Below are 21,447 nucleotides of genomic sequence, written 5' to 3'. Positions count from 1 at the left end.
CGTCATGGCCTGGATGTTGTCCCTTGCTGTGTACCAACAATGACTGCTTCAGTATCTGTGGAGTAACAAATATCACTGAATACTGTGCAATCACTGACAAACGTTTCCACTCCTGACCCTGGAGGTGGGTGGGGAAGGTTATTGATCCAACAGCTATAGATGGCTGGGCCTGAGGAAGCACTGTTGTGGTGCAGTGGTAGTGTCCCTTCTTCTGAACCCAAGAGGTCTGGGTTCAGGTCCAACCTGCTCCAGCAGTGTGTTGTTACACTGCTGAACAGGTCGAGTAAAAACATCTGCCCTGATAAACTGCTACATTGATGTGCTGGAGCTAGGTTAAGTGAGCTTCAGTAATCCCCCAACTGTCTACCGTTGTGTAGGATCAAACTCCCAACTGCAGCAAGAGCCTTTCCCCTCTAATGCAGCTCGGGCTGCTCTTCGCTGCACCCTGTCGAATGCAGCCTTGATGTCAAGGGTCATTGAGTTGTACAGCACCTCCGTGTTGGTGAACTGAGTGGCATGTGAGGAGCATTTCAACCAGTGTTCCTAGAGCAGTGTTAACTTGAATGCAGTTCCGACACACTCCGGTCATAATCTAATGGAGTGGTAGTACAGGTTCAAGGGGCTGAGTGGCCACCTTCTGTCTTGGATTCTGCCTTCCTGCTGCCTTTTTGACCAAGTAGCGAAAGTCTCCCAGTATTTCCTAAGACCCCTTAGACTGGAGTCCTGTTTGATCACCCTCTGTACAAAGAAGTGCTTCCCATTTTCTGTCATAAATGTCGTGGATTTCCCCTCTTTACCATCAAGGCGCATCGCGAAGAATTGTTGCAGATTTGTCCTAACCTGTTGCAAGTCTTTTGGATGCCTGCTCGGAATTGTCTTTTTAGTTTCTGAGGTAGTTTAGAGCCGGTGTTCCTGAAGGAATAGACCAGCTGGCTGTGACACGCCGATAGTGACGTGTCAGGCTGTTTGTAGTATTTGTCAAACAATCTGGATTGCTGCCACACCCATTCGTGGGATAACCTATCGCCGCAATCCTGTGCAGGTGGCCTTTGCTCCCTGGCCTGCAACTATCTGTCGCTGTTTTAAAACGTGGCCTTTCAAAGGTTTCTGTTCAGTAATTGGCTTTTCCTTGGTTGTGATTGCGACGGGTTGCAGTCTTTCTCAACTCTGGCAGCTTCCTTGTGTCTCAGTCTGCCGGTCGGGTAAGTGGAGATGGTTCTGTTTCACCCCTCCTGGACCGGACCACTTTAAAACAAAAAGGGGATCAGGAACAGACCGTACAGCTGCTGAGCCCGCTGCCCCATTCCTGTAGGCTTCTGGCCGATCTACTGTCCTCCCCCTGTCTCCTTGTGCCCAAAGAGCTATCAGCCTTGAGCTTGAATGTGACCGTCGAGTGCCCACAACCTTTTCCAACAGTTCGTCACAATTGACGTGAAAAACATCTCCACCTTGGGCCTAAATGATCAATCCTTTCTCCCCGAGGCTCTAACTCAACGTCTGGATTCTCCACAGATGGAAATGACGACCCAGTACCTTCCCTGTTTTCAGCCCTCTGAAGCTGTGTGTATCTACTCAGTGTGGCTGTAGCTCCTCAGGTTTCCCAGTCTGAGCTCAGGCTCGTGCTCTGAATTCCTGGATACATCTTCCACTGGTGGGTTAAGGCAGTGTGGTGGTGTGTTGGTGCTTAGTTACTCTGGAAATCCCAAAAGAACGCAGCGGAGTGGTTTCTGCCGCTGGCTGTGGATAAGTGTTCCACTCGGACCGCTAGCTGGCCTAGATCAGCTGCTGTGTGCTGGGGAGGTGCTGTACTGTACCACTGTACCTGCAGTACTCCCCAGAGGGGGAGCAGTAAGGATCAGCCTGAGCAGACTGCTGGATTTCTACACACAGAGAAAGAGAGAGAGAGACTGGGAGAGTGTGTGACTGGCTGCGAGAGGATGGGAGTGGGGATCGGACATACCGATTCCATGTGCAGGGTGACGCCTTGAGACCCGAGGAGGAAGAGGGATGCAGTTTGAGGGCTAGTGCTGAGCTTGAGTGGAAACTGCAGGCCCTGGTGTGAAGTCGAGGAGTTAGGGACCAGCTGTAATCGGGGTGCCATAGCGAGCTCGGTTTTCCTGATCACTTGCTCATTCCCTGTCTCCCTCTCTCTTCCTCCCCCTTTCAGAGGATACGAAGATGAGCAGCTCGGAGGAAGTGTCGTGGATCTCCTGGTTCTGTGGACTGCGAGGCAATGAGTTCTTCTGTGAGGTCAGTTTCTGAGCGTGGCCCGGGTCTGTCAGTTCCGTGCAGTAAACCCGGTATCTCGGGGCCAAGCAAGTGCAGCCTCCTCCTCGCACATACTGAGCTTGTTCTACTTGCTCCTGGGCTCAGTCCACTGGACCTTACACGTTCACTTACACCACCGAGTCAGTGGGGAGCTCTAAGCACAACGCGGCCTTGCTCTGCCATGTCACTCGTTCTTTCTGAAAAGATGAGAAAGAGGCAAGAGCTGTTGTTGCAGAAGCTTTTTGTCTCGAGTCAGCGGGACAGGTGCAAGAATATCAGTTTTCAAAGAGGGGCAGAAAGGTCTTGATTGGCTGGCAGATTGACTCTGACTCTGGTCAAGGTGTTGCAGTGGGCCACTACCTGGTTAAATTCGTTCTCCTTTCCAGGGGCAAGCGATGTCTCATAGTGTTATCACTAGACTGTTAATCCAGAGACCCAAGGTCATGGTCTGAGGACCTGGATTTGAATCTGTCCATGACATGGTGGAATTTGAATAGAGAGCCTAACGATGAAGATGAAACTTGGCGGGGTGGGGTGGTGGGGGGAACCCATATATTTTACTTGTCCTTCAGGAAAGGAAACTGCTGCCTTTACCCAACATGGCCTATACGTGACTCCAGACCCACACCAGTGTGGTTGATCTTTACTGCCCTCTGAGCCATTAGGGCTGAGCTATAAATGCCAGCCTAGCCAGCAATGCCAACATCCTGTGAATGAGTTTAGAGAAACAGACGGAGCATCAGTAAGTGTGAGTGGAGTGCATCCTGAGCAGGCAGTGTAAATTGTTATTCCCTTTACAATTTGGCACTCTTGCATTTGTCCTGAAGTGTGCAACATGGCATGCTTTCTCAATCTATTTCTTTCTTGTTCCAACAAACCACCTCCAGTTCTGCCCCACCAAGTGACCATTATCCCGGTGCTCCAGCAACGTAGCTGAGCTCAGAAATGTACACCGTGCGAAAGCAAGCCATTCAGCCCATCTGGTCCGCACTGACCCTGTAAAGATCTTCCCGCCCAGACCCAGCCACCTACCCTATCCCGGTAACCTTGCATTTCCCATGGCTAACCAAACTAGCCTGGGCACTATGGGACAGTTTCCTGTGGCCAATCCACCCTAACCTGCATATCCCTGGGCAATATAGGACAGTTTCCCATGGCCAATCCACCCTAACCTGCACATCCCTGGGCACTATGGGTAATGTAGCAGGGCTAAGAATAGGCAGAGCTCCATTCATGTAGCTGTTCTCCAGACAGCTACAGGCAGCAGTGTTCATTAACCTACAAGAAAATAAAACCAAGAACCTGGGATTCTGGAATGGAAAGCAGAAGTTGCTGGAGAAGCTCAGCAGGTCTGGCTGTATCTGTAGAGAGAAAGCAGAGTTAATGTTCCTCCATTTCCATTCTATCCAGGCCTCGCAGTATTCTATAGGCTTCGGGGAGTACCAAATACAGACCCAGTCTTCAACCACTCCTCACATGACAATCCCTTCATCACCGGGATTGTGCTTGTAAACCTCCTCTGGACCCCTTACAAGGCCAGCACATCCTTCCTTAGATACGGGGCCCAAAACTGCCCTCTATATTCCAAATATGGTGTAGCTTGAGCCATATACAGCCTCAGCAGTACACTTCTGCTCTTGTTTTCTAGCCCTTTCAAAATGAATGCTGGCATCGTGTTTGCCTTTCGAACTGTCAACTGAACCTACATGTTAACCTTAAGAGAATATTGAGCTAGGACTCTCAAATCCCTTTGTGCTTTAGATTTCTGAAGCCTTCCCCATTTAGTAAATAGTCTACATCTCTCTTTTTCCTACCAAAGTGTATAAGTTCACATTTTCCCACTTTGTATTCCATCTGCCATTTCTTTGCCACTCTCCTAGCATGTCCAAGTCTATTTGCACCCTTCCTACTTCCTGAAGACTACCTGCCCCATCACCTATCTCTGCTGCCAAGTTTGCAGGTGACACAATGTCCTCAGTTCCTTCACCCAGTATAATGTGAATAGTTATGGTCCCAACACAGACCCCGTGGAGTTCCAGTAGCCGCTGGCTGCCATCCTGAAAAAGGCCCCTTTACCTTCACTCTCTGCCTTCTGCCAGTCAGCCAATCCTCTATCCGTGCCAGTACCTTGCCCCTAATACTATTTAGCTGATTTTAGCAGCCTCCTGTGTTGCACCTTTTGTCAAAGGTGCCCAGGTCACTTTGAATTTTTGTCCTGGCATGAGCGTACCTGCGAGGTAGTGGGTTTTGTTTACCGCACCTGATTTGGATTTGAAACCAATCTGTTTGTCCTGAAATAGGCTGGGCGTCATATCCAGGGTTGTGGTACCCTTAAGCTCTGGATCCGTCTGGGTGCAGTGGGCATTCTATGTCTGTCCCTCTGTGTCCCTGACATCAGGTACAGGACATGTTGGTGATGCATGCTTGAGGGCATACAGGCATAGAAACAAGCCATTCAGCCCGACACTTCTGTCTGGGTGTTGATGCTGTCCCTCGACCTCATCCTATCTTCTGTCTAAATCCATCATCCTGACCTCCGGTCCCTTCTCCGCATTCCAATTGCCTAATTTCTCTTTAATCTATCTGTATTATTCACTTCAGTCATGCTGTCTGCTAGCGAGGTCCACGTTCTATCACTGGCTGTGGGATGACATTTATTCTCTATGCCCTATTGGATATCTTGGTGTCTATCACATATTTTATGGTCTATGGTTATATCTGACCCACAGCAGGGAAGCGCTCTTTTTATTCATTCTATTTCAATCTTTTAGAACTTTAAGGACCTTTTTATTAGATCACCCTTTTTGACCTTTCTCATGAGAATAGAAGCCATCCTGCCAATGATGTATAAAACCCTTATTTTCACCAACCTGTTTGCACATGGACACAGCTATAGGGCAGGTGCGACTTGAACCTGGGCCTACTGGGTTTCTGCAATAATTGACTGTTGTCAAGGCCACCATCGCCGTAGCTTTCAATCCAATATTTATTAATTGAATTTGAATTCCACCAGCTCCTAAGGTGGTATTTGAACCCGTGTCCCAGAGCGTTAAAGTCTGGTGGGATTACTAGCCCAGTGCCATCCCTACTATCCCAGTATCTTTTGGGGAATCTAAAACGTGGCAGGACACAGACTTACTGTGAAGGCTGAATCATTCGGAGCTGAAGTGAGGAGAAAGTTCTGAATGTAGTATTTTCTAACCCAGGGGTTTTTTTGGCGTTTATTCACCTATTGGTGGAACATGGGAGTTTGATTTCTGGGGGGGAGTAGGTGGGGATGGGGAGATAAGGTGGACTTTTTAATCACGATGGTGTTGTGGCGTGCAGTCGACTCCCTGTTTCCCCTGCCCTAGCTCTGAACTTGTGACTGCAGCTAAATGAGCAGCTACGACCATATACCGAGGGTTGAGAGACCAGGGCAGCGTGGTGGCTCAGTGGTTAGCACTGCTGCCTCATGGCGCCAGGGACCCGGGTTCGATTCCACCCTTGGGCGGTGTGCTCAAAGACAAATAACCTTGGCCTCTCTAGTCTCTCCGTGGTTTGTGATAGTTTGGGAAACCAGGTCAGCACAGAAACAGACCCTATAATGATCTGTCTGCGTGGAGTTTGCACATTCTCCCCGTGTCTGTGTGCGTTTCCTCCCACAGTCTAAAGTTTGCACGTTAGGGTGGATTGGCCATGGGAAATTGTCCCGTAGTGCCCAGGGATGTGCAGGTTAGGGTGGATTGGCCATGCTAAATTGTCCTGTAGTGCCCAAGGATAAGGTAGGGAGGCAGGTCTGGGTGGAATGGTCTTCAGGGATTCGGTGTGGACTTGATGGGCCGAATAGCCAGCTACCACACCGTAGGGATTCTATGATTAAAGTGAAGATCACATCTGAAAACTCCCCTTCAAGCCAAGGACGTGGAAATCTGTTCCAACAGCTTCAGGTCGTGTCGCCCACTTGGATTCTATTTTTGCACCCAGGCTCTGTCTCACCTTGATCAGCAAATGAAACAGCAATGTGAATGGAAACATTGAATTTGAGTTTTTCCAGCACTTGCTGTTTATTTTTATTTTGAACTGTGGAATCCAGGCACCTCTTTCCTCCAAAATCAACCTATTGACATCGGGAAAGAATTGGGTATGTCAGAACCAAGATTGATGGTCGTGTGTGTGTGTGTGTGTGTGTCTTTTTTTTTTTAAACAAGACAGACGTCATTAAAGGTGAGTGAACCAAGGTAGGTGGGTGAGTGGATGGAGTTGTGTTTGAACTTGACGAAGCTGAATGGTCAGACCCCATCTTATACTCCCTAATGCAGTATTATCAATCACTGTGACGGGGTGGGGGCTAAGTCAGGGGTGACTGCAGTAGTTTATGCTTTGCCCTGCAACAGGCTGTTGTGTCACTCCTCCATCCCCGTACCAACTTAGAGGGTGTCTTTTCCTCTTGTCTTGCGGGTAGATTAGGGTGGCTCAGTGGTTAGCCCTGCTGTCTCTCAGCACCGGGGACCCTGGTTCGATTTCACCCTCTGGTGACTGCCTGTGGGGAGCTTGCACGTTCTCCCCGTGTCTGCGTGAGTTTCATCCCACAGTCCAAAGATGTGCAGGGTGGGTGAACTGGCTGTGATAAATTGCCCCATAGTGTCCAGGAATATGCAGGTTAGGTGGATTGGCCATGGGAAATGTCGGGATCAAGGGATAGGGCCGGGGGTGTAGTTCTGGGTGGGATGTTCCTTGCAGGTTCGGTGTTGACTCAAAGGGCCGAATGGCCTGCTTCCACACTGTCGGGTTGGCCTTGGGTTATTTGTTTGGTTGTTGTGAATGACTGACCTTCCACTCCCTGTTCTGTTTACCCCCTCTGTTTGTTTGTCTAACCTAGGTTGATGAAGATTATATTCAGGACAAGTTCAATCTGACCGGCCTGAATGAGCAGGTGCCCCATTACCGCCAAGCGTTGGATATGATTCTGGACCTTGAGCCCGGTATGTTCTAACGTTTCCCCGGGTTGGAGCTGGTGGGTGTTAGGGCTGACTGTCCCTCAGCAGCTGTGTGCTGCTGCAAGTCCAGCTGTTAGAGCGGGGGGGGGGGGGGGGGGGGGGGACGGGGCATCAGTGAGAATCTGTGCCCCGCCCCAATCTCCGAAGCAGCACTGAAATTCCTTCCCGGTCTGGATAGTGTTGGGGTGAAGTCACCATTCACTTCTTGCAGAAGTGCTGGGGGAAGGAGTCGCACACTTTTACCACCAAGGTTAAAGGTTTATATCCAGAGCACTGGAGTACAAGGATATAGGCGTTCTGCTGCATTTATACAAAACTCTGGTTTGATCCCAATTGGAGTACTGTGAGCAGATGTGGGCACCACGAAGGATAGAGTGGCCTTGGAGGGAGTACAGTGTACGTTTACAAGCACGATACCTGGACTGCAGGGGTTAAGTTATGAGGAGAGATTATACAAATAAGACCTGTTTTCTCTAGAATTGAGAAGGTTAAGGGATGATCTGATTGAAGCATTAAGTATATTAACAGGAAAAGACAGGGTAGATATGCTATTCCCACTGTCTGGGGATTCTAGAACTAGGGAGTAGTCTGCGAGGGAGGGTCAGAGCGATCAGGAAGAGATGTTAGGAAGCACTTTGATACACAAAGGGTGGCAGAGGTTTGGAACTCTCTTCCACAAATGGCAGTGGATATGTTTTTGTTAGGCAAACGGATTCAGGGATATGGGCCAGGGGCAGATTTATGAGGCCACAGATCAGCCATGATCTCACTGAATGGCAGAACAGGCTTAAGGGGGCTGAATGGCCTACACATGCACTTGACCAGCAAGTGAAAGGTTTGTCAAACCCAATAGTTTACGTTGAAAAGAAGCAGAAATTTGGTTCTGTTATGTTTTGGGTGGGCCCCTTCCATAAATTTGGACTGTATGCCACACACACGGAATATTCACAGTCTCTTTTTTGGCTTATTGTTGTCACATGTACCGAGGTACAGTGAATTGTATTGTTTTGCATGCTACGCAGGCAAATCGTACCAAACAATTACACCAGAAGGTAGTGCAAATCACTGCACTGTTCCTGGGCTCTGAACGTTGCCCAGTATTGAGTACTACAGTGTATTGTATTTCCATTTACGGAATCCAAACGTGCTGCTGTGTCCCTGCCTGAGATCGATCATCAGCTTGGGCAGAGCCAAGCTCTCCTGTGTGCTGTGGAACTGTGCCCACTTGAAGCTGGAATAAAACTTTCTGACCAAATTTCCTTTTGGCTTTGTGCAGCCTACATCAAGGACCTCGCCCCGTCTGGACACAGCACAGCTTTCAGCACCAGTTTCAAAAGTGAAAAGCTGTGCCGTGTTTGTGAACTCCGCAGGTTACAATTGCTCAGTCCTAGCTCCGAGCCCTGGTGTCCCGTTGTATCTCGTTGACGGGCCAGCTAGCCTTTTCCACACGGTTTGGTTCCTATTGTGTGTCCTGCTGACATCTGAGCTAACTGCTCTCTGCTAAGTCGAACCATATTTCAAGGCTGTGAATCGAAAGAAACTGATATCTAAGGTCAACAGGTAATGGGGGTTGGGGTTGGGGTTGGGGAAGGTAAATGGAAAGTTGGCCTTTATTTCAAAGGGAATGGAGTATAAAAGCAGGGAGGGAGGTTTTGCTTAAGCAATCGGGAATCAATCAGGCGAAACCCGGAATACTGTGAACAGTATCCCCTAAGGAGTGATGTGCTGGTCCTGGTGGCAGTCCGGAGAAGGTTCACTTGGCTGATCCCGGGAATGTCTTGGGAGGAGAGGTTGAGCAGGTTGGCCCTGTATTCATTGGAGTTTAGAAGAAAGAGAGGAGACGGACAGGATTCTTAGGGGAGTAGATGTGACAGATGTGGTGAGATTGTTTTCCCCTTGTGTGGGAGAGCCCAGGAGCAGAGGGGCATCATCGTGGAATGAGGAGTCACCCACTGAAGACAGACGAGGTCTCGGGAATGAATCTGTGGAATTCTTTACCAAAGAGGGCTGTTGAGGCTGGCTCATTCAGTATATTCGAGGCTGCGAGAGAGAGAGATGTTTAATCGATAAGGAAATGAAGGGGTATGGGCGCGGGTGGTGGTGGAGAAAGGCAGGAAAGTGGAATTGACGACTGTGGGATGTGCTGTTGAAAGGTGGAGCAGATTTGATGGGATGAATAGCCTCCTGTGAGTAATGTTCAGTGCTTGCTCTGTGTAACTTGTTCAGTGCAGGATACCTGCTCTCTGTCCCGTCAGTGAGTGCTGCCAGTAATGTTGGTTGTGTTCCCTCGTTGTGTGAACCGTCAGAATGTGAAGCACTTTCCTGAACAGTAGGAAATGTAGCAACCAGTTAACAGGCAGTGAGCTCCCACAAAAGCAGCAAGATGATTAGTTCCAGATAGTCAGTTTCTCATCATGTTTCAGGAGCAAATATTAACCAGAACTGAAGGCCATTTTTAAAGGTGTTCTCTAAATGTTCACTTGTGTCTGAGGGGAAGGCGTAGCCTCAATCTTAGCATCCCAACCCATGCCCTTGACAGTGCAGTTTGTTCTGAGGACTGTACAGGAATCTGTGTAGATCTTGTGCTCAGAACTGAGGCTGGATAACTCGTTTCTGCTGTGAAGGCAATTGCAAGTGAGACTGACACTTTTTTTTCTCCTTGATCCAACACCCTGCTACTTACTTTTGATCAGATATTGAACTGGTCCAGCCATATACGTGGAGCTGCAAGAGTAGCTCAGAGGCTGGGAATCCTGCGGTGAGTATCCCACCATTGACAAGGCACGAAGCAGGAATGTGAGGGAATACCCCCCACTTGCCCCTGGATGGGGGCAGCCCCAACAACACTCAAGAAGCTCGACACCATCCAGGACAAAGCAGCCCCCGCTTGACTGGCACCACATCCACAAACATCCCACTCCCTCCCCCACCGACGCTCAGTAACAGCAGTGTGTACCATCTACAAGATGCACTGCAGAGATTCACCAAAGATCCTCAGGCAGCACCTTCCAAACCCACGAACTACTTCCATCTAGAAGGTCAAGGGGCAGCAGATACATGGGAACACCACCCCCTGCAAGTTCCCCCTCCGAGTCACTCCCCGTCCTGACTTGGAAATATATCGCCATTCCCTCCGTGTCACTGGGTCAGAATCCTGGAATTCCCTCCCTAAGGGGCATTGTGGGTCAACCCACAGCACATGGACTGCAGCGGTTCAAGAAGGCAGCTCACCCCCACCTACTCAAGGGGGGCAACTAGGGACGGGACAATAAATGCTGGGCCCAGCCAATGTTGGCCATGTCCCATGAGAGTAATTTTTTTAAAAAACAAAAAATCCTTTGATTTGTAGAAACCAAAAAAACTGCAGATACTGTAAATCAGGAACAAAAACAGAAGTTGCTGGAAAAGCTCAGCAGGTCGGGCGGCATCTGTGAAGAGAAATCAGGGTTGACGTTTCGGTTCTGGTGACCCTTCCTCAGAACTTTGTGATTTGTGCCTGTGTTCCACAAACTGGTGCTGCCCTCGATAAAGAACCTTCTGAGAAACACAACCAGTATGAAGTCCTGCACTCTGTGAGGAAAGTAACAAGCATTTGTAACCTTTGTTTTTGTTTTTGAGTTCTGAGTTGACTGGAGCTACAAATCTACCTAGCATTGAGAGAACGTTGCGTATTTGTGGATAACCCCTTTCTCCTCAACTCACTTTATTGTTTCAGCCACCAAACGCTGCACTTTAACATTCAATGCACTGTCTGTGAGAGTGACTCTTGATCGAATCAGTGACTAACCAATTCATTTCAGCCTCGTGTGCAGTCCTGAGCATCATTTCCCAACACATCCGAAATTCAAAAGGACAGAATCTTGATTGTTCTGTTGGGGGTCTCCCTTTCGTTTCATAGATTTTTACAGCATTGCAACAGGCCATTCAGCTCAACAATTCCCACGTTAATGTTTCCCACATTTGCCTCCCCTCACTCTGACCATAACCTTCGATTTCCTTCTCCCCTCTGTTTTATCTGACTTTGCCAGGTCTGTGCTGTCCAATGTTGAGGTTGAGTACATTCCAGGAGAATGACATTGTCTGAATGATTAACTGAGCGTGTAGGAGGAGAGTCCGCTCCTGGGCCAGCCGCAGTGGCTGTTTGGCCATGGACCTGTGGAGTTAGGCCACAGGTCAACCATGATCTCACTGGATGGTGGAACAGGGTGGAGGGGCTGAATGGCCTACTCCTGTTCCTTGTGTATTGTTAAATCAGTGTCCGTGTGAGAGGGAGCGTGTGGTGTCTGCTGCTGAGTTTTATTCCTTCTACAACTGCTGATGTGGTGCATTCGGAGCGACACCTTGCTTTTATTCCTGAGTTTACCTATTTTAATGTTTGCTGTGCAGCTGCTTTCAAGAAGCACTTTTTTCTGGTTCCTTTGGCCATTTGTCCTTTGGGTGGTAGGGAAGGACGTGGCCTCCTGGTGGGTCTGCTCCTGGCCATACCCGTTTGCAGCGAAACAGAGCGCTGGTGCCGTTAGAACCTCGCGTGGCTGGTTCACTCTGTCAGCCCGGGAGCACAGAGATTTCCGAATCCACCTGCTCGGGGATGGTGCCTCCTGGCTTGGAGGTAAGGACACTGCACCACAACAGCCCTTCCTAAGGCCTGGGAGTGCAGCATCAGCCTCAGGAATGACCCTTCCAATTTCACCCTAACATTCCACTTTGCTCCTTACTGGGCAGCCTCCTGTAGAATTCCCTAACCGGTTTCTCAGCAACTGTCTTATGTTTTCGGCGCCCCACCTGGCCTGCCAAATTGTGCCCGTCCTTTTTAAAGTCCGTCGATCAGAGCCTGCTTTGCCTCCACTGAGGCAGAGAGAGCCGCACGCTGCCGTGTCTTTCCTGATCGCTGTTTGTCTGTTCCACGCACACACGCCCTTTGAAAAGTGGATTCCCTCGAGGAATTTTGAGGTAATTGTTTGTATCAATTCAGGTGACCTCTTGTCTGCCCTGTACCACTTTTGCTGAAGCTGGTGGAGTGCTGTGCACCTTGCAGAGGTGCTGCATGCACTCCTGACTGTAACCTGCCTTGATGATGTTTCTGTCGATCCTTGTGTTAACCAGATGAGGAGCTGGAAGACAATCCAAACCAAAGCGACCTTATCGAGCAGGCTGCCGAGATGCTGTATGGACTGATCCACGCTCGCTATATCCTCACCAACCGAGGGATTGCTCAGATGGTAGGTGGGCGTTTTCCCCCAGTTTTTCCTGCGGGTGCCGGGGGAGAGATTGTTTTAACTGAAAGGCGAAAGAAAGAAAAGTCTTAAAGCTGGGGGCATGAGGAACTTGTAAAACTCAGAAACCCGCAACATCAGACAGAAGAATGGGTTAATGTTTTGGATGGGATGGCCCAGGGTGGGGGTCCTGTTGCCTACGTTGCATACAGACCTTGTTTCTGAATTGGGTAAGAAACCTACAGAGAATTCCCCAGTCTCCCTGTAGTGCTGCCCCCTTGGCAGAAGGTGGCATAAGCACGCTGCGAGCTGGTGCCTTGTCATAATGTCCTCGACCGGCCAAGCTCCAGTGTGTTTGAAACGAGCTGAAATTCCCTGGAGAAAAAACACTTTTTTTTCCCGAACTGGTTCAGCGTGTACTGCAGGAGGGCTGTTGTTAACTCCAATTTATCTCCGCAGGTGCTGCCAGACCCACTGTGGCTTTTCCAGCCATTTGTTTTCCAGCACCTGCAATCCTTTGAGTTTTTTTGTTTGGTGTGTGGGAGTTGCTGGAAGCTTTACTGTGCTGAAATGTTGAGAGGTGGATTGGCAAACTGTGACCCAGCCAGAATGACTTCATTGGGTGGGTCAAGGATAGAAGGAGGGTTGAGAGAAGTTCCTACTGAGGTACCTTCTATAAGAGGCAGCTGTACTTACTACCTGCTTTGTCACTGAGTCCAGCTACTGGTGTTGTCACATCTGATCAAACTGTTAGTTTGCTTTTAAATTTAAATCAACAGCCCTAAGGACAGGCTAGAAAAAAATCTCCACTCATTTTCTCTGGAGCGGCAGAGGCTGAGGGAAGACGCGATAGACGTTTATAAAATTGAGAGGCAGAGATAGGGTTGACGGTCAAAATCTCTTTCCCCTCCAGAGTCGAAATGTCTAAAACAAGAGGGCAAGCATTGAAGGTGGAAGGGGGAAAGTTGCGAGGGGCAAGCTTTTTTTATTTTTTCTTTTTATACCCAAGAGTAGTAGGAGTCTGGAACACACTGCCAGGGGCTGGTGGTGGGGGCAGATACAGTAGGGGTGTTTTAAGCTACTTTTAGACAGGCACATGAATGTGCAAGGAATGGAGGGATATGGACCAAGGGCGGGCAGAAGGGATTAAATTCATTTGGTGTGGTGTTCGGCACAGCATCCCAGGTCGAAGGGCCTGTCCCTGTGCTGTACTGTACTTTGTTCTCAAGGGCAACTAGGGACGGGCAAGAAATGCTGGGCCTGGCCAGTGATGCCCACGCCCTGTGAGTAAATTTAAAAAAAAAAGTGATCTCCCTTTGTATCCCTTAGAAGGTGACAGGGTATTCACGCAGAGGGTGGTGCGTACGTAGAAAGAACTGCCAGAGGAAGTGGTGGAGGCGGGTACGGTTACAATGTTGAAATGACATTTAGACGTGTATGTGAATAGGAAAGTTTTAGAGGGATGTGGGACTAGTTCAGTTCAGGAAACGTTGTCAGCATGGACGAGTCGGGCCGAAGGGTCTGTTTCTGTGCTGTATGACTCTGTTCTTTGTACAACACTGTTCCTAAAAGTGGGGAGAGACGGTTCTGCCTGCTCCCCAGTCGGTACTATCACGGTCGATCATCTGCTTTTCTGTATGCTGCCCGCGATCTTTGTACCCTGTCGGATCCCCTCCAGAATCTTGTCTGTTTCAGTGAGATTGCCTGTCAGTCATCCAAACTCCAGTGAACTTTTCTGAAGAAGGGTCCTGACCCGAAACGTCAGCTTTCCTGCTCCTCTCGTGCTACCTGGCCTGCTGTGTTCCTCCAGCTCCACGCAGTGTTATCCAGTGAACGTCAGCCCAGTTTACTCGATCGCTGATCACAGGAACCCGCCCAACCATCTCGGGCACTAATTTGGTGACCCTTTGCCCTGGGGAACAAGACAAGTCTGTCTCCTTTTCTGTCAGGTAGAACTGTAATCCAGATGTGATCTGCCATCAAATTCCCCTGTCCCACAGCAGCAGGATGAGTCATTCCCTACGGTGGGCCTACACCCTGTTTGCAAGCCCCCGGAGCAAAGTTTACAAATTTGTATGCATACACTGCGACTCGACACTGGGGAGCTTGCCTCTCCTTGTCTGAGCTGAGCAGGGTTAAGGTGAACCGGGGATAAAGGTGCTTTCCCCGTTCTCTCAGCTCTCTTGGATACAGTGAATTCTCCTGGCTGACAACAGCAACCAGGAAGGTTGCTAGGCAACGTACAACCACAAGGCACCGTGTTGTCAAGTGGCAGGACAGGTTCCTGTTTGTTTTGTATCTGGAAACTGCACCCTCCCAAAACATCAGTCACCTTTTCAGCGACGCACCCTGGTCTGCTGTCTAACTCTGTCCCTGTCTGTTTTCTCCTTTTTAAAACAATATATTCTCAGTCTCCTTTATGACTTGGGGATTCTCCAGGCTGTTGTTAAATTGCGACCCTTTCTTCACCCTCACCCTCTCTCGCCATATTATAAAACAAAGGGAAACGCCCAACAGTCAGCAATGTTCAGGTGTACAGTGATAACTTAGGGAGCACACGAGCGATGTACCTTGGAAACATTTTGGGGTGAGTTCCAGGTCAGCCTGGATCAGGCATGGAAGCTCATAAACATGGCCTCATGAACCCCTTCCTGTCCCTCTGTACCTTGGTCGGTCTCTCTCTTTCTCTCTCTCTTTCTCTCTCTCTTTCTCTCTCTCTTTCTCTCTCTCTTTCTCTCTCTCTTTCTCTCTCTCTTTCTCTCTCTCTTTCTCTCTCTCTTTCTCTCTCTCTTTCTCTCTCTCTTTCTTTCTCTCTCTCTTTCTCACACCCACCCACCCCTGAAGGGTAGGGTTAGTGTAACATGCTCCAACCTGTAACGTGATTTGCCTCCTGAATCAGACATGATTCATTCCAGTGATGCTTGTGCCATTCTGTCATCAAAGCACTTGCAAACAGCCACTTGTGAGTTTGTGTCGCACCCCTGGACAGAAAAGGAAACATACCGTTGCCGAGTAACATGTTCACTGAGCACCGAACCTATTCGTTCACCCACACAGCTGCTTCAAGCTGGTAGATAGCTTAGAGTTAGGATGAGGGGGCTCTGGGGAAACTGGGAGGGAATTCGAGTTTGGGGAACAGGCAGTTGAAGGCACCATTGGGGAGGGGGTGAGGGTTCCATCAACGCAGGACCTTCCAGGCATGCAGTCTTACTTCTGATTAGTCCATGCACAGAGAGGACCAAATCCTGGGACTGATTTTACCCAGTCAATTGGGCTGAGAGCCAGAAACTGTGAAGCACCAGCAAGGCTCAGCACACGCTCGAATCATTGTGTTGTGTGGCAGTACCACCGTGCTGGATGGGACTGGGTCACAATCCTGGAATTCCCTCCCTAAGGGACATTGTGGGTCAACCCACATCACATGGACTGCAGCGGGTCAAGGAAGCCGCTCACCCCCACCTTCTCAAGGGGGGGCAAGTAGGGACGGGGTAACAAATGCTGGGCCCAGTCAGCAGTATGCACATCCCATGAGTGAATTTTTGAATTAAAACATTGCCTATTTTTATTTTAAGCTCAACCGCTTAATACGTTAACTGGGAGGTATGGAGGTTAATCTGTAGGTAAAGGTGGAAAGAGACAATTTGAGGACCTCTGTGGCCCAATGGTAGTGTCCTGCCTCTGGGCTCTGCGGCTCAGCGGCTCAGCTTCAAGCCCCACCTGTTCCAGTGGTGTCTCGTAACATCCCTGGGCAGATTGATTTGGAAAAGCCCAGAGCAAATCTACTCGCACATCCAGAATAAACATGTAACCTGTACCGGACAACAATCAACAAGTTAATATCTCTGTGGGTTGTCGTAGTAGAATTTACAACTTAGTACAGGTCACCCAATTGACAGGCATGTGATGCATGTTCCTGCTCCAAATGAGGGTCCTCAACTTCCACCCTTCCCTGGTACGGCATGTTCTTTTTGGTCCACCACAAATCCCAAACTTTATATAAAATCAAAGTCAGAGGATGGCCCTTCTGTTCAGGGGGATTTGAGCTGATGTCTCTTACTGCACACATGGGGAGCAGAGTGAAACAGGTGACTGTGGCTAACATACACATCCACCGTTTGGTGAGCAGTTAGTACACAGTGGATTTACCCCATTAACACCAGCACCTAGTATCTCAACCATTAATCTTTTCTGCCTGTGTGCCAGTTAAGGCTGGCTTATAATCGAACTGGACAGCAAACTGGGCACTATTGACCAGTCCTGGATGAAAGCTTTGACCATGGGCCGGATGATCATTGGTTAAACATCTACTCCTTGCCCCCCTCCGATTGTAGATGTCATTTTCATGCCTTCGATCAGACAAAAGACAACAGCACCCAAGGGCAGGAAGAGGTTGTCCTGTGTCTTTACTGCCTTGACCCCATATCCCTTAGCTCCCCACCACCCACCAAACACACACCGATTCGCAAACAGAAACCAAAGTCTCCATTTTTGGAAATGTGTCATTGACCCTCCCCATGTTCTCAGCAGCTTCTGACTGTGAATTTGGCTGGTCTTCATTGGATCGGTGTGCTTTCTTTCAGCTTGAGAAATACCAGCAGGGAGACTTTGGCTACTGCCCTCGAGTGTACTGTGAGAACCAGCCCATGCTTCCTATTGGTAAGTGAACCTTCATTTCAGTCGGTTGTGTTCAGTTCCTCAGGATGTCCCAGAGTGTTTTACAGCCAGTGTGAGTGCTCCTGAAGTACACTGGCTGTTGTAATGTGCTGGTGCAGTGCTAATATCATTGGACTAAGCCCGCTGTGTACTAATCCAATATATGGGAGAATCGAGATGGGCTGAATACCCTGACTGCTTTGTAGATGGAGGGTTTTTATCTCCTCTTTGTCTCTCTGGAGTTTAAAAGAATGAGAGGAGATCTGATTGAGGCACATAAGATGGGAAAGGGAATTGACGGAGCAGATGTAGAGGGGATGTCTCCCCTTGTGGGGCAATTGAGAATGAGAAGCCTTAGTTTTAGGCTAAGGAGTGGCAGAAAAGAATTACTTTCAAAATTACTTCTCTCAAAGGGTTGTGAACCTGTGGAGTGTGGTGGATGCTGAGACAGAGTAAATTTTAAAGGAGGTGATAGAGTTTTTTTGTTTAATTAGTAACGGGTTGAAGGGATATGGAGCGTGGGCAGGAAAGTGGAGTTGAGGCCGAGATGAGATCAGCCATGACCAAATTGAACATGGAACAGGCTCGAGGGGCTGAGTTGCCTACTCTTGCTCCTCGTTCTCATCACCTTCGATTTTTTTTACCTGTTAACAGTCAGTCCATTTGTCTGACTAGTAGTGAGGTTTATTGCATTCTTGATATAAGAAACGGTGGTACTGAGCGGTGAGCTTAAAAACCAGTGTTGCAAATGGTCGCTGCCCTTCTGAGTTCATGTTTGTGCCGGTTTTTCACATTTGGTAATGTTCTTCCCTCCATGACCACCAGCTCCAATGGGGGAGTAGGCCCACACAGCGGAGGTACTGCTTTGGCTCCACACAGTAGTGGGTGTGGGGGAAGAAGTCTAGCGATGCTTAAACCTGAGTGAAAGTTGCGGAAGCAGCAGGCTGTGAGGAGGTTTCAGAATGACGACGTTGGGGACTTGAGTTTTGGGAACATGTGCCAAGTCCCAGTGAGCTGAGTTAGCAGTTTATTGTAAAGGTCTCCGGGGGACACAGTAACCGAAGAAAATAGCAGCTTGTGAAAGCAAAGCAATCTACTGCAGGAAATGTTAGGACAGCTGTGCCAGTCGATCGAGAAGCTTCGTAGAAACATAGAAAATAGGCACAGGAGTAGGCCATTCAGCCCTTTATGCCTGCACCACCGTTCAGTGTGATCATGGCTGACCATGCAATCTCAGTATCCCATTCTCGCCCTCTCCCCATACCCCTTGATCCCTTTAGCCACAAGGGTCACGTCCAGCTCCTGCTTGAGTGGATGTAATGAACTGGCCCCAACAGCTTCCTGTGGGAGAGAGTTCCACAGGTTCACAACTGAGTGAAGAAATTCTTCCTCCTCTCAGTCCTGAATGGCCTACCACTTATACTTAGACTGTGACCCCCTGGTTCTGGACTTCCCCCAACATCAGGAACATGCTTCTTGCATCCGGCCTGTTCAGTCCCATCAGGATTTTATATCTTTCCAGCCTTCTCGCACTCTTCTCTTTCCCCACACCCCCCCCCCCCCCCCCCCCCCCCCCCCCCGCCATTCTTCTAAATTCCACTGAGTACAAGCCCAGTTGATCCAGTGTTTCTTTGGCATGGTTGGAGAGAGAGCTCAGCACCCAGGTTTCAGTGACTCGAAGGGTATCACTGGGATAAAAGGAATGAATCTTTCTGACTTGTCACGTATCTCGTCTCATGTTCTATAATTTGTGCTTTTCTTAGTGTTGCGAAATTTTTGTTTTTCTCGGAACATATTCGCGATGACCGATTTTCCCAATCAATAAAAATGTAAAACTTGTGGTCCATCAACCCAGGCATCACCCTGAAGCCTGACTTATTACTGTCACAATCAGTTGGGATCATAACACTGATAGGAGCTGCATTGTTTGGTGTGCTTGTGGTTAATGCAAATTCCAAATGGTGTATGCAACCAAAACATTTCGTGTTTTATTTTGTTTTCCATCTAACCCTTTCATTTCCATGTATACTTGGTGTGAAGTCAGTTACTCAATTCATCAGCTGGCTGAAGCAAGACTAATCATAATTAATAATTGTGTTGCCTCTGAGCTAAAAAGAGTTAACATTTTGGATCCGGTAACCCTTCCTCGGAACGGCTCTGAGGAAGGATCACCGGACCTGAAACGTTAACTCTTTTTTTTCCTTCACCGGTGCTGCCAGACCTGCTGAAATTTTCCAGCAACTTTGTTTTTGTTCCTGAATTACAGCATTCGCAGTTCTTTGGTGTTTTTTTTGCCTCTGAGCTATTTGTCTCCATAATTAGAATTCAGTTGTGCCTTTTTCTTTTCCCTCCATGCCTGCAGCAGATCTCCCCTTGTCCCATAGTGTTCATCCAGTCTCCGCATATCCACACATTAGCCACTTTAGAATGTTCCAACTTCACTTTCCTGCCTTTTCCCCATAACCCTTTGATTCCCTTCCTGTCTCTCTCAGCCTTGAATATACTGAATGACCCAGCCCCGATAGCACGCTGTGGTAAAGAATTCTACAGATTCATTCCCCTTGGAGACAAGAAATTGCTCCTCATGTCTGTCTTCACTGGGCGACCCCTTACTCTGAGATGATGCCCCTCTGGTCCTAGACTCTCCCACAAGGGGAAACAACCTCTCCACATCTACCCTGTCAATCCTCCAAGAATCTTCTATGTTTCAATAAGGTCGCCTCTCATTTTTCTAAACTCCAATCAGTACAGGCCCAACCTAATCAACCTCTCCTCATCAGACAGTCCCTCCATCCCTATGATCAGCCCAGTGAACCTTCTCTGGACTGCCTCCAACACCAGTATATCTCGGGGCCCAAAACTGCCCACAGTATGCCAGCAGTGGTCTGACTACTGCCTTGTATAGTTTTAGCAAAACCTCCCGAGTTTTATTCTCCATTCCATTTGAAATAAAGACCAGTGTTCCATTTGCCGTCCCTATTCCCTGCATTCCAGCTTTTTGTGATTCATGGTCAAAAACTCCCAAATCCCTCTGTTCTGTTACTTCCAGCAGGCCTTCTCCATTCGAATAATATTCAGCTCCTTTATTCTATAGCTCCCCTAATAACCACATAGTAAATCCTCTGACCTGGAATCGAATGTGAGGAAATGCAGAAGGACATGGACAGGCTAGGAGAGTGGGGTGGGCAGATGGAATACAATGTCGGAAAGTGAGACGTTATGTACTTAGGTAGGAAGAATCGAGACATGGACTGTTTTTCCAGTTGGGGAAAGGCTTTGGAAGTCCTGGAGAACAGGGGACTTGGGAGCCCTAGTTCAAGATTCTCTTAAGGTTAATATGCAGGTTCAATTGGTAATTAGGAAGGCAAACAATGTTAGCATTCTTTTTGAGAGGGTTAGAGTACAGGAGCAGAGACATACCACTGAGGCTGTATAAGGCTCTGGTCAGACTGCATTTGGAATATTGTGAGCAGTTTTGGGCCCCAGAATGGTTTACAAGAATGATCCCAAGGATGAAGGGCTCCTCATATGAGGAGTGGTTGAGGACTCTGGGTCTGTACTCGATGGAGTTTGCAAGGATGAGAGTGAATCTCATTGAAGTTTACAGAATACTGAGAGGGCTGGATAGGGTGGACATGGAGAAGATGTTTCCACTAGTGGGAGAGGCTAGGGCTCGGGGGCACAGCCTTAGGATGAAGGGACGACCCTTTAGAGCTGAAATGAGGAGGAATTTCTTCAGCCAGAGGGTGGTGACTCTGGAGCTCATTGCTGCAGAGGGCTGGGAGACTAGGTCACTGGGTGTATTTAAGACAGATGGATAGGTTCTTGGTAAGAGGGTAAAGGGCAACTCCATGCTGGGCCCAGAAGGGTGTAAAGTGCATACTCGGATGTCAGAATGCTTTTCCTGAAACGTGCTCAGGTACTTTTTCCAGCCTCTTGCCTCCACATTCACTTTCATTATTCCGCCCCGTCATCTCTCACTTTGTTTCCTCCCCTTGTCTCCTTTCGGGTTTTCCTGTTGGTTTTTAATTTTTCTGTGAGCTAGCAACTCTGAACTCCTGCCTCGCCACCTTACCCTTTTGTCGATTTCCATCCCCCCCCCGCACCATCTCCAGTCTTAGAGCATCCTTTTGCCTGGGGCCCAAACCTGCTCCCATCTGTCTCACCACCTGTATCTGCAAACCAGAAAGCTTAACTCAATTTCTCTCAGCCCATACAGGAACCGCTGGCTGTTATCAGGATTTGGTTTACACATTTTTTTTTTTTTTTTTTGCCTGCTTTTAATGTTGACCATCTTTTTAAACACAACACCCTTCCCCACCAATTACTTGGCT

At 48.6% G+C, this 21,447-nt stretch overlaps 1 protein-coding gene across 5 annotated transcripts in view; it reads left to right on the top strand.

Annotated features, from left to right (window-relative positions):
* Positions 1-21,447, top strand: part of LOC109922052 (casein kinase 2, beta polypeptide) — a 43,814-nt gene that overhangs the window by 11,878 nt on the left and 10,489 nt on the right. For 4 of the 5 annotated variants that reach the window (XM_048621223.1, XM_048621221.1, XM_048621222.1 and 1 more), the window contains exons 2-5: positions 2,168-2,250; positions 7,130-7,232; positions 12,351-12,466; positions 17,041-17,116. In XM_048621223.1, the coding sequence (XP_048477180.1) occupies positions 2,179-2,250; positions 7,130-7,232; positions 12,351-12,466; positions 17,041-17,116 (367 nt within the window). In that variant the 5' untranslated portion in view covers positions 2,168-2,178. Of the gene's footprint in view, positions 1-1,097; positions 1,203-2,167; positions 2,251-7,129; positions 7,233-12,350; positions 12,467-17,040; positions 17,117-21,447 lie in introns of those variants that run through there. The other variant, XM_048621224.1, reaches the window with a different exon arrangement.

This window comes from Rhincodon typus, unplaced genomic scaffold, assembly GCF_021869965.1.
Source record: "Rhincodon typus isolate 14 unplaced genomic scaffold, sRhiTyp1.1 hic_rhity00000136, whole genome shotgun sequence".
Classification (NCBI taxonomy): domain Eukaryota; kingdom Metazoa; phylum Chordata; class Chondrichthyes; order Orectolobiformes; family Rhincodontidae; genus Rhincodon; species Rhincodon typus.
This window is presented reverse-complemented; position numbering and strand designations above follow the sequence as displayed.